Here is a 13,325-nt window from a genome sequence, read left to right on the forward strand (position 1 = left end):
AGAGATCTTGTTGAGCTCAGCAGAATAAGGTAAGTAGCTAACGGGTAGCTACGGTATCCCGAGGCATTGAGAAGAGCTACGTTGGTGCCAGCTCCTGATACAATTGCCCGGTGTACGCATGTCATTCTTTGCTGACTTTGTAGTCAGTTCGAAATGTAGGCTTGATTTGCAAGTAGGTAGTGAAAATAAGAATGATTATTGATTTGATGAGAATCCGGGGTAAGCCGCAAGTGGCCAAAGTCGCACATGTCTGGTCTGGCTAAACGTATGGATGACGTCATGGCTCCGAATGAGAGCATCTCGACGTAGCTAAGGTAGCTCCTCCCTCACAGTCCCATGTCGTGATTGTAGTCCCTGTTCTAACCTCTACGCAGGATATCAATATTATTTGGAACTTCCTTTCTTCAATTGACATTATAGTTACCACGCCAAGAAAGACGCAGCTTCTACCATCTATTTCACAACGTCCTTCTTCGCTCCATACCCACAACCGACAAACCATAACGACAAACCACAACCATGGCCTCCCAAGCTCTCCTCCGCTCCCTCAACCTCCGCGCAACAGCCCACATGCCATTCCGTGCCTCGCTCCCCACGGCCGCAACCGTGACGAGGCCATTCACGGCATCCTCGACGACGAAGTTCGCGTACAAGGACACCCAGGACCGCGAGTCCCTGAACCCGGCCTCCAACGAGGGGACCAAGACGGGCCGCGACACGGAGGTGGCGCACGAGAAGGAGGCGTTTGACCCGTCGACGACGCGGCCCAAGGGCGAGAAGAGCGAGGACAGCGGCACGCTTGATGTTTCTGGCGCGAACCAGGCCGCGTCGAAGCCGCAGGGGGATAACCCCGGGGGAAAGGGTGCTGGACGAAAGGAAGGGGGCGGTGAGGGGAGCAGTGGTGCTGGAAGTGCGCCAAAGGCTGGGAAGGCGTGAGATGTTATGGTCTCGTGAAGTTCAGATAGATGGTGGGTCGGTCGTGATGAGAGGTTGATGAATGGGTTTGGGAGATGCATGGCCGGAAGAAAGGAAGCTAGGGCTGGGCGGGAGGCGAAGGTCGAGGGGTATGTATGGCATGGCATAGCATGGAATATACTAGTATCATCAGCATCAGGACCGGGAGAGATATCGTTCCTGTCTCGGCTTTAATTTACATGACCATTGAGCAAGTACGAGAGGCAGGCTCTGAGTGATCCGACATCTTTCTGGTGCTGGGCTATCACGGTGCTAGTCTATAGAAAACGGTGCTTGCCTGCAGACAAGACGCAAACCAGAAGACAACAAAAGATAAAAACCAGCAAAACAACAGGAGCCGACCGAGGTTCGAACGCAGGAGTCCTGAAGAGTACGGAGCATCACGCACTAGTCAGCACTTCACGGCTTTCGAACCCCTCGGTCACCAAGGCCCGATATTTGTTGTTAGGATGGGAAGGCACAAGACTTCTGATAAGGCCTGTTGGCTCAAGCCAGGGCAGATGTGTATATATCAACTATCCAGGTAGTTCCAGTATGTTCCGTGCGTATTCGCTTCCTAGACCTCGATATCTCGTGTACCACATGTAAGATACGGAGATTGTAGGCGATACTAGTGTATGTGTATTCTAGGACGGATCAGATATTCACCACCTTACCCGCCCCAGAATACTCGCCAGACAGCCTGGCGAGGCTCTATAGCCGATGGATCATCACGACTCGTTAACAATAAGTGCCTGGGCCGTATGGTCGTGGGGCTAACCGGGCTGCAGAGGCCCCAGTTAGGCAGTGAAGTCTCCTGTCTATTTCGGGATCCAAGTTCGATTCCTCGATCGGTCGTCCTATTGTTGTTTTTGAATTTTTTCTTTCATCTCCAGTCTCTTTCTCCTTCTCTTTCTCGAGTCGTCGTAATATGCATGGGGGATATCAAATGCAGCCTCAACGCCAAACCACTCCCATTCGAATTCGAGATATCCCCTACTCCCCTTCCCACCGCGCGCCTGCTGTCTCCCAATTTTCATGCTTGGTACGGTTCCATCTCCAATGCTCTCCATTCCGTGCCTCTCAGAACTCATCCCTTCTCACCTAAAGGCCTTTACGCATACAATCCATCAGGATCATCATTCTCCTCATCATCGTCCACCACAACAACGGGCTCCTTCTTCTTGGTCAAATCCTTACGGCACATCGGGCAGCTGCCCTTACTCCTCAGCCAGGGGCTCACACACTCGAGGTCGAAGCGGTGGCTGCTGTGGCAAGGGAGCTCGACGACGAGCGGGTACTTATCGTCCAGGAACTTTTCGGCGCAGATCGGGCAGGCCTCGTCTTCCTTTATGGATTTCTTGGGGACGCGGTCGAGGGAGTCGAGGTACTCGTGGGATACGCCCGGGATCTCGGTGGGCGGGGAGACGATGTCCGATTCGAGGGCCTCGACTAGGGAAGAGAGGAAGGCTGCGTTTTGGGTGTTGGGCGCGGTGGAGAAGAGGGTTTGGAATTGTTGTTGGAGGAGGGTGTAGAGGGCTGCTGCGTCTACGGGGGTTGGTGTCGCGTGGGGGTTGTGGTGGGCGGCAGCGGCGGCGGCGGCGGTTGCAGAGTGGTTGTCGGTTGTGAGGTTTGAGAGGAAGGAGGTGAAGGAGGACATGTCGATGCGGCGGGTTCCATCTTGGGTCGAGGGCCCGGGCTTGATGTTGTGCTCGACTGATTGGGAGAGTTAGTCATTGTTGGATTGAGTTTTGGGGAGAGCCTAAGAAGATTGTTGGCATACCTTCGTATTGTGTAGCCATATTGGGCGGATGTTCTGCTTGCTTCGATTTGGCAGATCTTCTGTGGTGATATTGGGGAGAGCGACGAGGTCAAACTGAGGTTTCGATAAGGTCCGCCGAGAGAATTCGAGAATCGGGGTTGGGTAAGAGGACGCGGGCGTAGGTAGTTGGCTCGGTTTTCTTGGTGTAGGGGTGGAGGCTGCCGCGATGATGTGGCCTAGGCAGTCGTTCGGTGTCGCACGTCTCGGTCAACGCGGGGTGGTGGATGGGAGAAATTGGAAAAGGTGAGGGGAAAAGCAGAGAGCTCCAGCCTCCGCGGGGGATTGTAGTCGTAGCCCACCTCAGAGAGCTTCTAGCGCGGAGCTCGGCTGCAGGGATCAGGCACCCCGCGTTAGTCTGGCTATCGCCTCGCCTTCACCTCTCACCTTGACCTTGAGCGAGCTGACCTCATTATCTCCTCAACTCTAGCAAATTCCTGTCTCTATTTTTCAACGAGATTTCTATCCATAATGTAGTTGAGTTGATTGGTCACTTTTAGGTGTTTTTGACCGTGGGGTTAATCCCAAAGGTCCCTTTTGGTTGTTCGCCAGTTGAAGAATGTACCATAGCAGGTTCCAAGCCAAGAACATCCCATCAGCGGAACTCCTACCTCTTAGTCAATCACATCTTGCTTTTTCCCTCGTTGTGATTTTCAGGGTTTCGGGAAAGCCGTTACCAAGGCCTCGCTGGTGAAAGATCTCAATTTGAGGAATTCCGCATTCTATGGTCGCGGATTCCGCGGTGGAGTTTACGATTCGGCGGACTGTCCGCGTTCCCCACGTCCGTCCAGTGTGAAGCTTAACGCCGAAAAGGTAAGACTTACACGACATTTGTTGTAGGTCTATAGGCTGAGTCTGGACGTTTCCCCTGAAATTTTGGATATGAGCAAATGGCGAGTCTTCAACTGCGATGTTACATGAACAGGTCAAACTATTTAGAAATAATGGTGTCTTTACGGGGTGCTTGAGGTGCCGTCCAGCTTAGGTCAAGACGGGGAGAGAATATCCACTACACCGGCGTTAAGCAGTCCCACTTCAGCGAGGGACCAGCACCGAACTCTCCGTGTAAGGCGGAGCTGTGCATGACTTGCGGACTTTTTCCAGCTTGAGCTCTGCCGTCTTGGCTTCCCCCGTCCTTCTCTTTCTCTCTTTCTTGCGTTCTCGTTATCGCTTCCTTGGCACCCAAAACGTCTCGTCGGACTTCAGTCCAGGAAAGAGTGGAAGGGGCCGTAGAGCATACCTAGCCAAGCTGAGGTAGATAGGGCTTTCTAGCCGAGTACGTAGCTGCTAGTCATGTGTGAAATGTGCTTTGGCATTCTTCAAATTCATGCAAGAACCGTTTTGCCTGAATGCGAGATTGTGCTCCACGGTGTAAGTGTAGATGAGTAACCGCCAAGTCATGCCAATACGGACTTCAATGTGAACCGTGAGCCCCTCCTTCTCCCAAAATCAGAGACGAAAGCTCGAGACTCTGCGAACCTGATGTGGAACCCCGAGCGTGGAGAAGCCGTTGTCATGATCCCGAGGCGGTCTCCCCGGCGTCAATTCCACTTCTACACTCACAATCCAGTACCTACATACTTCTACTACCGTGACGGCGTTGAGGGAGTGGAGCCATCTTTGTAATCCAAGGGCATCTCAACTAACCTCTATACTTGCACTTTCCGCAGAGGGAGGAACTAGACGCTCAAGAGATAAGTAGAAAGCCGCTCCGACCTCCCCTGTCCAAGCTTGAAAGACAAACCGTTCCAACTTTTCGCAATCGTCTCTTTCTTTTTGGGTTTCCCTCTGCCCCCCGCTGTGGTTCGCAAACACCCCCTCCCCACCAAGTACCATCCTAGTTGTCAACGGTCTCCAGGCGCAAACGCAGGTGCCAACTTGTCGTCATAACCAAGGAACATTGCTCGACAGCCTGCCTCTTCTACTCCAGCTCGTTAACCAGCACACGCGTCTACTCTTGACCTCTCCGTCTCTTTGCCCAAGACCTACCATCAAAGGGTACAATAGCCTCACACTTCATCCCTCTGTGCCCAATCTCTTGCACTCCCCCTCAAATAGCCTCGTCTTTAAATCACCACGCCCCCCCTTCTCACGGCCTTGTCTCACCAAGTACACACAGACATTGTAAAGATCAAGCAAACTTCATTAGGGTTCGAAAAAGCTCCAGCGCCAGCCAAGCTCTCATAAAGCCCGCATCAACATATCCCACAGACGTCCTGCACTCTGCTCTCGTGCCTCTCTCTCTCTCAATTTCTTCCCTTCTTTTTCTTTTTCCCACAGACAGGAAAGAAGCGCCAACCGCTGCAGCATCACAGACAACCAGACCCGTTTACCACTGCGCCAGATACCCAAGCCGTCGGACCCGACATCTTCGTCGTATCAATCATCTCACCTTTTCTTCCATAGCGACCAGAAAAAGCTACAGCAAAACACTCAGACTCTATTGGATCCAATTTCCAGACATCAATAAAGAAACAAACAAAATACAATGGCGCACAACGCCGCAGTCATCGGCTCCACCGGCCTCGTGGGCTCCCACATCCTCGGGAACCTCATCACCTCGGAAGCCTTCGCCGCCGTCAACACAATCTCCCGCCGGCCCCCCAAAGCCGGCGGCCTGACCCTCAAGCCCGTAATCGAGCAGGACACCTCGGCCTGGCCTCCCAAGCTCGCCGCCCTGCAGCCCACGCCCACCGTCGTCTTCTCCGCCCTCGGCACCACCCGCGCCGCGGCCGGCGGCATCGCCAACCAGTGGAAGATCGACCACGATCTCAACGTCGAGCTCGTGAAAGCCGCCAAGGCCGCCGGTTCGAAGGCCTTCATCTTCATCTCCAGCGGCGGCACCCGCGGCGCGCTGAGCGCCCAGGCGCCCTACAGCAAGATGAAGAACGGCGTCGAGGACGCTATCAAGGAGGCTGGGTTCGACCACGGCATCATCCTCAAGCCGGGCCTGATCTTGGGCGCGCGCGAGGAGAGCCGCGCCGGCGAGGGCGTGTTCCAGTCCGTCGTGCGCGGGTTGGGCATGCTGAACCGCGGGGTGCAGGATACATTTGGCCAGGAGGCCGAGGTGATTGCCCGCGCTGCCGTGCACGCTGCCGTCCTTGTCGAGCAGGGCAAGGCGCCTGCCGGTCTGTGGGTGATTGAGGCGCCCGAGATTGTGAGGCTTGGGCGGACCGAGTGGAAGCACGGCGCCTGGCCCCGGTCTTAGGGTCTTGGGACAGCTGAAGGTGTCATCAGTGACACCGAAGAGCCATGGCCCACCCCCTTGAAGAGGACAAGTTCGCCCTCGTCGGAGTTGTTTCTCTCCTGGTCTTACGCAGTCTGTCTCGTCTCGCGGGATGTTTTAGTGGTATCACGGCGTCCCGGCCGGGGGCTACACTCTGCTCGGGACCCAATGGCAGCTTTGTCTATCGTTACGGCGACGCAGAGACATAGGTCACGGGTATCGCGGATGATGGGTGACGAACGGTTCGGGTGGGAAAAAAGCTTGTTTCGTGTGGAATCACGAATCTTGTCTCCTTCCATCGCCAGTGGGACGTTGAGAGATGAGACCGTCAGCACCATCGTGCTTCGTCTTTTTCCTTGTTTCTTGTGTTGATATTGTCGTTCCTATTGGTTTTTCTGGAATTTGTTGATATCCCCCCTCGTGTAAGAAAAAAAAACCACCCAAATGTTTTTTTAGATAAACGAAAGAATTCTGCGTCCAGGCAACAGAATGTTATTTATCAATCTACCTATCTACTTGTATATTGGGTCTAATTTATTCACAAGTCTACGGTGGAAAAGTAGTCAACCTAGGTACCTTACACACGTCTTACACTTACACGGGACGCATCAAGTGAATCTGTGAAAATCATTGGACAAGAATAAGCAAAGAAGATGACTGCATCGTCCTCCAACAGGCGGGAGAAGGAGGCTCCACTGAGGTGGTCGGCGCGACGTCGTACCCCTCCCGATCGCGAAATCGATAACGCACCAGGGCAGGTGCAAGGTGCACCCACCTACCTTACTGTGCCACTCTCCCTCGAGAGCCTTATCGAAGCCGCCCGAATCGCCCGCATTGGACCTTCCGACTCCAATCAGTCACACCGGAACGACGACCCCTCCATTTCATCCCGCAGCCCCACCACCACTTTCATCTCATCATCGAAGCAGCTCTCTCTCTCTCACCCAATGTCGCAATCTGTCTAAACATCTCTCACTCTCACACTTGAAAAATCTTGAGATCTTCTCTAAACATTCCGTGCATTCAACTGTAAGTTATGCTACCTCGTTCCGTCTGACTCCCTTAATTAACACATCTATCAGATACCAAGCTCCACCAAGCTTACTGTTGAGAATCTCACCCACTCACCTCGGTGTTGGATTAATCAGCATCGCGACAACCACATATCTAAATCACCTCTCAACTCAGAGGGCAGTGTGTACAAAAAGGGAGTCAAGAGACAAGCTAGAAGAAACCAAAAACAGCAAAGATGGTGGCAACAGAGACAACTCGTCCCCTCATCGTCGGTCCGGAGTCGGGCCCAGAGGCTCCGTACCCGTACAAGATGGAAGGCAAGGTCATCTCTGGCTTCGGCCGGGGGTCCAAGGAGGTAAGTCGGTCACGTCTCTTTCATAGGCAACACTTTCACCGACAGTGTCTCTCTTCTCCTTCTCGCGATCTACACACCGAACTTCCAAAACTCACACCTCATACCCCTTGGTACCCTCACTCCTGATCCTCCCCCCCCCCCCTCGGAACACAACATCTCGTCAAACCTCCATCTCCCAAACTGACCCACCCATCCACAGCTCGGCATCCCAACTGCAAACCTCCCCGTAGACGCCTCCCTCACCCCCTGGATCGACACCATAAAATCAGGCGTCTACTTCGGCTGGGCCTCCCTCTCCCTCCCGCCCTCGCACCCAGACCGCGTCGCCGCCCCAGCCGGCACCGCCTCAGGCCCCGCCCAACCGCACATTGACTTCCAGCTCTACCCCATGGTCATGTCCATCGGCTACAACCCCTTTTACAAGAACACGGTCCGCTCCGCCGAGGTCCACGTCCTGCACAAGTTCAGCGCCGACTTCTACGACGCACACATGCGCCTGCTGATCCTGGGCTTCGTCCGCGACGAGCTCGATTACAAGAGCCTCGAGGCGCTGATTGCGGACATCAACACCGATTGCGAGGTGGCCAAGAACTCGCTCGCCAGGGACGCGTGGCACCCGCCCAAGGCGCTGCGGCCCAAGGGCACGGTGGACGGGACGCTTGATGCGAAGTGGTTGGTTGAGGAGCTGCCCAAGGCTTGATTCTGACAAGGAGAAACTAGTCCCTCTTATAATCACTCCGTCCTTATCTCATTCAACTCTTACGATCACGAACGTCACGTTTCAAAAAGTAACACAAACACAAAACAAACGAAGCGTTAGAAATATAGAAGAATGCGTTCATTCAAAAAAAAAAAAAGGGTTCTGTCTGTCCAAAACATATAGGGTCCTTGGGTATTTCCCCTCTCTCCCCGAGGGGTTATTGGCTGAAGTGAAGTGTTGAAAGGAAACAATGAGCTATATGACCATCGATCAATCCCCTGCCGAAAGATGCGCCTTTCCCGGCCTCTCCCTTGAACGAGAAAGGACAATGTCAAACAAATGACGAGAGAACACACTGAACCTTTGAATCAAAGTGAAAAACGCCTCCCATGCCTCTCCTCCCCCCCTCATGTGTGCTCTGATCGCCCCTTTTTTAAAAAAAAAAATACCTCACCTCACACAGCCAGTCCATGAGTTTCCTTGTTCTGGGAATAGCATGGAAGAAACTGCGGCATGTCAGCATGATGGATTCTCCTCAACTGCTTTCTTTGAGGGGGTGTACCCACGTTCATAACAATCAACATGGGGATATCGAATACGTCTCGTTTAATCATCCAGCAATACCTGCAGTCCACTTTGCCGTCCTTCTCAATCTTTGAGATGCCGTGCTCGCCATCGATTCGGGTAACGCGGTTGCTGAGTATGCTCTTGCGTGGGTCCTGCTGCGGCGTCATGTCCGACGACGCCGCGCTCTCCGTCTGCTCTTTCGTGCGGTACTTCAGGATCCGACACGTGCGGTTGACGCTGCCTCGGCTGTCGCCAAAGGCAAGATGCGAAAAGTCGTCGTAAAACTCAACCACGCTGTCATCGTCGAGGATCTCGGCAATGAAGACGGGCTGTTTCCGTGGTCCGCTCTCGTTCTTGATCTGATCGGCAAGCGTTGCGGCGGGTGCCTTTGGCGTTGAGAAGCCCGCACGGCCAGTATTACGGCCGCTGTTGGTTGTCGACCCGGTACCGCCGGTGTTGACGTTCAAGTTGGGGTCGTTCCCGAGGAGAACATCTTTGGTCCAGCCTGTTAAAGCGATGAACTCCTTGTTGACGGCGGCAATCTCGCCAGTACGGCGGAGGACAATAGTGGGCGCCGAGGTGTGGTGCATGAACTCTTCGTACTCGAATAGAGTGCGTTGAAAACACTTCTCCATGAAGATGAGATCCTGACGACTGAGGGTCTTGGTGCAGGCAATAAATGACGGGCGAATGCTGGCAAGCGCCTTTGCGATGCGCAACGTCATGTTGGCAGAGAAGCGCTTCGGCAGGTAGTCGATGAGAGCGTGGAAGCCGGCGAGATACGGATACGGCTCTTTTACGGTCTCGTAGATGGACGAAGGGTCGCGCTGCCTCTTGCCGAGCAGCGTGTGAGGGCCGCTCTTTTGAGGGGCGCCGGTCTTTGCTTTGGGCCGCGTCGGGGCGGTTATGGTCTGGGAGTTTCCGACAGCGCCAAAGTTCCCACTTGGAGATCCTTCAAAGGTAAAGTTAGTAGGTTGCGGGCTGGCGGTGTTGTCTGTGCTTGGACTATGTAGGCTTGTTGGGCCAGCAGCAATGGCGTAGGCATGTGGAAGGCCATGTTGCAGATTGCCTTGTTGGTACATGCCGTTGGAAGACTGGTCTACACCCATGAAATCGTTGATCATACCGCTATCGTATACTTGGCCAAACTGGTTATTGCCATTGTTGCCAAAGACGTTTGTGGATCCAAAGTTGACTTCACCACTTGGTCCTGACAGGGAGCCGTCACGCGGAGGGGTCTCCGCTGCGCCTGATGACATGTGCCCTAGCATGCCGAACTCCATGGCGCCATACTGGCTGCCAAAGTTGAGCCCTTCCAGATCAAAGTTGAAGATTGCTGGGTTGCTTGGATCGAATAACGTATTAAAGGGGTCGTTGGCGACCTGCGGCGAGATCATGCCGCCAATGGATCGAGCAGTGTTGCTCGGCTGCGGGAAAGACGGTGATATCGGCGATGGTTGCGCCTGATACGGCAGGCCATCGGGAATGCCGACGGGCGTTTGCTGGCCCGAGTACACGGGGAATGATGCGGTTGAGCCCTGACCGAAATACGTGCTGCCTGCTGTCGAGGCCGTATCCGAGGCCCCGCTGTGATGCCGTTGGCCGTTGGGGCGGGCGGGCGCCGCGTTCGGGTTGTAGTTCGGACCCAGTACGGGCCGGAGAGCTTCGGGCGGAGCATCATGCAGATACTTTGCTTTCTTACGGACGCCGTCTTGGCAAGCCTCTGCGAGTCCACGCTTGATGCATCGCTGACAAGGTCGTTCATCTCCTGTAGCCATCCCATCAGCAAGGTTGCATCGCAGACGGCCATGTGAGTGGAGTAGGCAGCTAAACCCCGGTTACCACGGGGTTTATGTTAAAGCATTACATGACTTCACGGGTGTTCACTTGACCAGAGACTATCGCGAGCCGGACCCTGAGGAATCGGGCAAAGCTTACCACAAGTCAGATGGGCTCGTTGGCAGGCGAAGCACGCCCGGCGAGCCTTCTTCCTCCTTGGTCGTGACGGATCCTTGGGATCGTATTTCTTCTTGACCTCGCCGTTGGTATCGGCGCCACTGTCGTGAGATTCAGCCATCTTTTCGTCGTCGTCGTCTCTTACGGGTGTATCGTCGTCGTAGTCGTGGTCATTATCTGACATGGCATCCGAGACCTCTGGCCCGGTGTCGTCCTGGCCGTCAGGCATGGTGTCGTGGATTTATATATACAAGCCTCCCCTTGGGCAGAAATGCGATAACGGCGTGCGTGGGAGCTGGCGCAGTGACGGCACGGCACGGCACTGCAAGCCCCGGTCCACGAATGTCCCTGATGGTCCGTTTGCGAAACCACACGGCTCACTTTCAAACGTATGTGGGCGGGCCCGGCGACGCGCTGGATAGGCGTCGTATAATAGGAAAGAAAACAGGAAAATCCTCCTGCGTTGGTGTAGAGTGACACACGAGCTGGGCTGCTGCCACACACACAGCTCAAAGTACACCACCACTGCGTGACTAGCTATCTCCAAGAGCCGTGTGCGTAGTGGCAGTTCGAGTCTGCGAATAGGAGTCAAGCTGGACAATGGTTTCCCGCAACGACGTAGTATGGGAGAATAGGGCCAGAAATAGACGCTGTGCGCTCTCGCGATATAGGCCTGGTAGAGCCTTGTTTTCTCCCTCTCTCTTGGTTCTCTTTGCGCCGCAGGGGGGCAGGCGGCTTACAAGCAGAGCAGGGCAGAAAGAATGGAGGCGGTGAGCCTTGAATCTCCCACAGTTCGTATCCTCAGCAGTCAGGAGTCTCCAATAGTGGGTTGGTGGAGAGGAAAGAGGCGTTTCTTGTGCGACGTGCTGGTCACGACAGGACGAGGTCCCTTGGACTCGATGGTTGGCGCAGTCGTCTCGAGACCGGTGTTCGCGTCGCGGACCACATGAGGTCGCGGGGACAAGGTGGTAGACAGGGTCGTTTGGCGGATAGCCGACTGACGGCGCTGGGCCGGGGTGATGTGAGGGAGGTTTTTAGAGGTCGAGGGAGTAAATGGTATATGCAGGAAGCCGTAGTCCCTGTGCTTGTCTGATGCAAGCATTGACACGCGGTACGGGAGTTTGGTGGGCTACTTTGCAAAAAGTAGCACTGGTAGGGCGGATCGCATTTGCAGGTTCTCGATCGCAAGCGCAGCGGCGCAATTGAGGGGAACGCGGCGTCGTCGGGAGGTCGGGGCAGATTTTGGAGTCGTGATGTTTATCCTCGGTCGGGTGGAAGAGGAGCACGCGAGAGGTTTGTCGTCAGAGCTGACGGCGGTCGGTAAAGAAAACGAGAGGGACGGGATAGACAAGGTACCAAAGTTACGGGCAGTATCCGTAAGGTGGTAAGTAAAATACAGCAGTTAACAGGCCCAAAGAGAAACCGGATGCCCCAGCCTCGCTGCTGTTGGTCAAAGATTTGCGTGCTGAGCTGCGGGGTTTTCTTGGAGAAAATGTCACACTCGTCATTCGTTGGGCCGAGGGGGAATGTGGGTGTATTTTGTGGACACTAGCCGAGGGATCCACTATTCGTACCTCACGAGTTCTGGCTACATGATGCACCACACGAAGTGGGATGTTGAAGATGTATACAATACAATGCACAGGTCTGTCCTGCCCACGACGGGACGCTGCCACGGCTGCACAGTCATCCAGGTCCTCGAGTCTCCTGTTGGTGTAGGTTCTCTCCTTCCCGTCGCATCCATCCAAACTAAGGTGACGGACAGTCGGACTCACAGTTACCGTTGTGGACTGTGGAAGGCGGTACGGTAGTTCCGAACAGAAACGAAAACAACCCATCTTCGTCTGTACTTTCTTAGACTTAATACCGTACATAAGGTAAGGCAGGTACTGCGGATACCTCAAGGAAGGAAGGTAGTTTAAAAGTTGGACACATGCCTGCCGCCTGCTCCTGCAGAATACCTTCCTTGCCTTATTATGCACCTGTGCACTTGCCTTGCCATGCCACTTGCGCCAGACACAATCCGAGCAAAGGCTCCTCAAGACACAGACTCGCACTTTGCATACTCGCAGCTGGATCCGGACCAGGTTGGCCAGGCCATATTCTGCTCACCTCACCCACGATTTGATTTCCATCATGTCAACTTACATCATCCACGATGAGACCGAATTCGAACCCAGGAAACATTGACCATCCGTTTGTCATCTCCTGCGCCTTACTCTCAACGTTTCCAACATGGCCAGGTTCAGTCGTACGGCATTACGTTAGCGACGCAACTGCAAGCCACTTTATTGGACATCTGGCATTCTCACTGTTCCCAATGCTGCATGTGAGATCCAATACGATCTCCACATCCAACATCCGCAGTCCGCAGTCTGCCTGGTCCCAAGACAAGCCAAGCCGAGGGCCGAGTGACGACTTACACCCAGCTTCACGTCCCTGGACAGTGCTATACGTGCCACGGCTCGCTGAGGATGAGGGTGGTATCATCGCATTAACTAACGTTGGTTCTAGCCGACGTGCCGAGCACCGGTCTTTCTATCCATCTGCAGCCCATCAACCGCTCGGGGTATCTCATTACATGTGAGCACAAAATCAAGCAAGGCTTCCCGCCCGTCATTGGCAGCCACTCGGCCAGCCCCCGTATGCCGCGTTACCATCCAGCCTCCTCGCTATGGCTGCCTGATGACCTTTCCATCAATGACAGCCCGACACCTTGGGCACTTGCAGACGG

The 13,325-nt window shown here is 54.4% G+C and overlaps 6 protein-coding genes across 6 annotated transcripts; 3 read left to right on the forward strand and 3 right to left on the reverse strand.

The window, feature by feature from the left end:
- Nucleotides 1-28: 28 nt before the first annotated feature.
- On the forward strand, nucleotides 29-1,185 carry BDZ83DRAFT_275480 (uncharacterized protein). Its single transcript, XM_060502092.1, has 3 exons — nucleotide 29; nucleotides 148-314; nucleotides 375-1,185. The coding sequence occupies exon 3, from the start codon at nucleotides 520-522 to the stop codon at nucleotides 934-936; it is 417 nt and encodes a 138-aa protein (XP_060366055.1). The 5' UTR covers nucleotide 29; nucleotides 148-314; nucleotides 375-519; the 3' UTR covers nucleotides 937-1,185.
- Nucleotides 1,186-2,068: 883 nt separating this feature from the next.
- BDZ83DRAFT_718781 (uncharacterized protein) lies at nucleotides 2,069-2,756 on the reverse strand (the record flags this gene model as incomplete). The annotated part of the gene is made up of 2 exons (XM_060512111.1): nucleotides 2,069-2,670; nucleotides 2,738-2,756. The coding sequence occupies 2 exons, from the start codon at nucleotides 2,754-2,756 to the stop codon at nucleotides 2,069-2,071; spliced, it is 621 nt and encodes a 206-aa protein (XP_060366056.1).
- A 2,505-nt stretch (nucleotides 2,757-5,261) lies between these two features.
- Nucleotides 5,262-5,981, forward strand: BDZ83DRAFT_751242 (uncharacterized protein; the record flags this gene model as incomplete). The annotated part of the gene is made up of 1 exon (XM_060514028.1): nucleotides 5,262-5,981. The coding sequence occupies one exon, from the start codon at nucleotides 5,262-5,264 to the stop codon at nucleotides 5,979-5,981; it is 720 nt and encodes a 239-aa protein (XP_060366057.1).
- Nucleotides 5,982-7,144: 1,163 nt separating this feature from the next.
- BDZ83DRAFT_275678 (riboflavin kinase) lies at nucleotides 7,145-8,296 on the forward strand. Its single transcript, XM_060502094.1, has 2 exons — nucleotides 7,145-7,368; nucleotides 7,568-8,296. The coding sequence occupies exons 1-2, from the start codon at nucleotides 7,249-7,251 to the stop codon at nucleotides 8,066-8,068; spliced, it is 621 nt and encodes a 206-aa protein (XP_060366058.1). The 5' UTR covers nucleotides 7,145-7,248; the 3' UTR covers nucleotides 8,069-8,296.
- Nucleotides 8,297-8,523: 227 nt separating this feature from the next.
- Nucleotides 8,524-10,820, reverse strand: BDZ83DRAFT_575311 (transcription factor; the record flags this gene model as incomplete). The annotated part of the gene is made up of 3 exons (XM_060504797.1): nucleotides 8,524-8,574; nucleotides 8,635-10,403; nucleotides 10,574-10,820. 3 exons carry the CDS (start codon nucleotides 10,818-10,820, stop codon nucleotides 8,524-8,526), a joined length of 2,067 nt encoding a protein of 688 aa, XP_060366059.1.
- Nucleotides 10,821-11,399: 579 nt separating this feature from the next.
- On the reverse strand, nucleotides 11,400-12,465 carry BDZ83DRAFT_650826 (uncharacterized protein; the record flags this gene model as incomplete). Its single annotated transcript, XM_060510404.1, has 3 exons — nucleotides 11,400-11,720; nucleotides 12,166-12,381; nucleotides 12,442-12,465. The coding sequence occupies 3 exons, from the start codon at nucleotides 12,463-12,465 to the stop codon at nucleotides 11,400-11,402; spliced, it is 561 nt and encodes a 186-aa protein (XP_060366060.1).
- Nucleotides 12,466-13,325: the final 860 nt, after the last annotated feature.

The sequence above is a fragment of the Colletotrichum acutatum genome, assembly GCF_030867785.1.
Source record: "Colletotrichum acutatum strain CBS 112980 chromosome Unknown BDZ83scaffold_36, whole genome shotgun sequence".
NCBI lineage: Eukaryota > Fungi > Ascomycota > Sordariomycetes > Glomerellales > Glomerellaceae > Colletotrichum > Colletotrichum acutatum.

What these genes read in the sequence shown, in the direction of transcription:
- BDZ83DRAFT_275480 (XM_060502092.1), top strand. Translation starts at nt 520, where the DNA reads ATGGCCTCCCAAGCTCTCCTCCGCTCCCTCAACCTCCGCGCAACAGCC.
- BDZ83DRAFT_275678 (XM_060502094.1), top strand. Translation starts at nt 7,249, where the DNA reads ATGGTGGCAACAGAGACAACTCGTCCCCTCATCGTCGGTCCGGAGTCG. An exon ending in TCGGCCGGGGGTCCAAGGAG is followed by an intron (nt 7,369 to 7,567) that starts GTAAGTCGGTCA and finishes ACCCATCCACAG; the next exon opens with CTCGGCATCCCAACTGCAAA.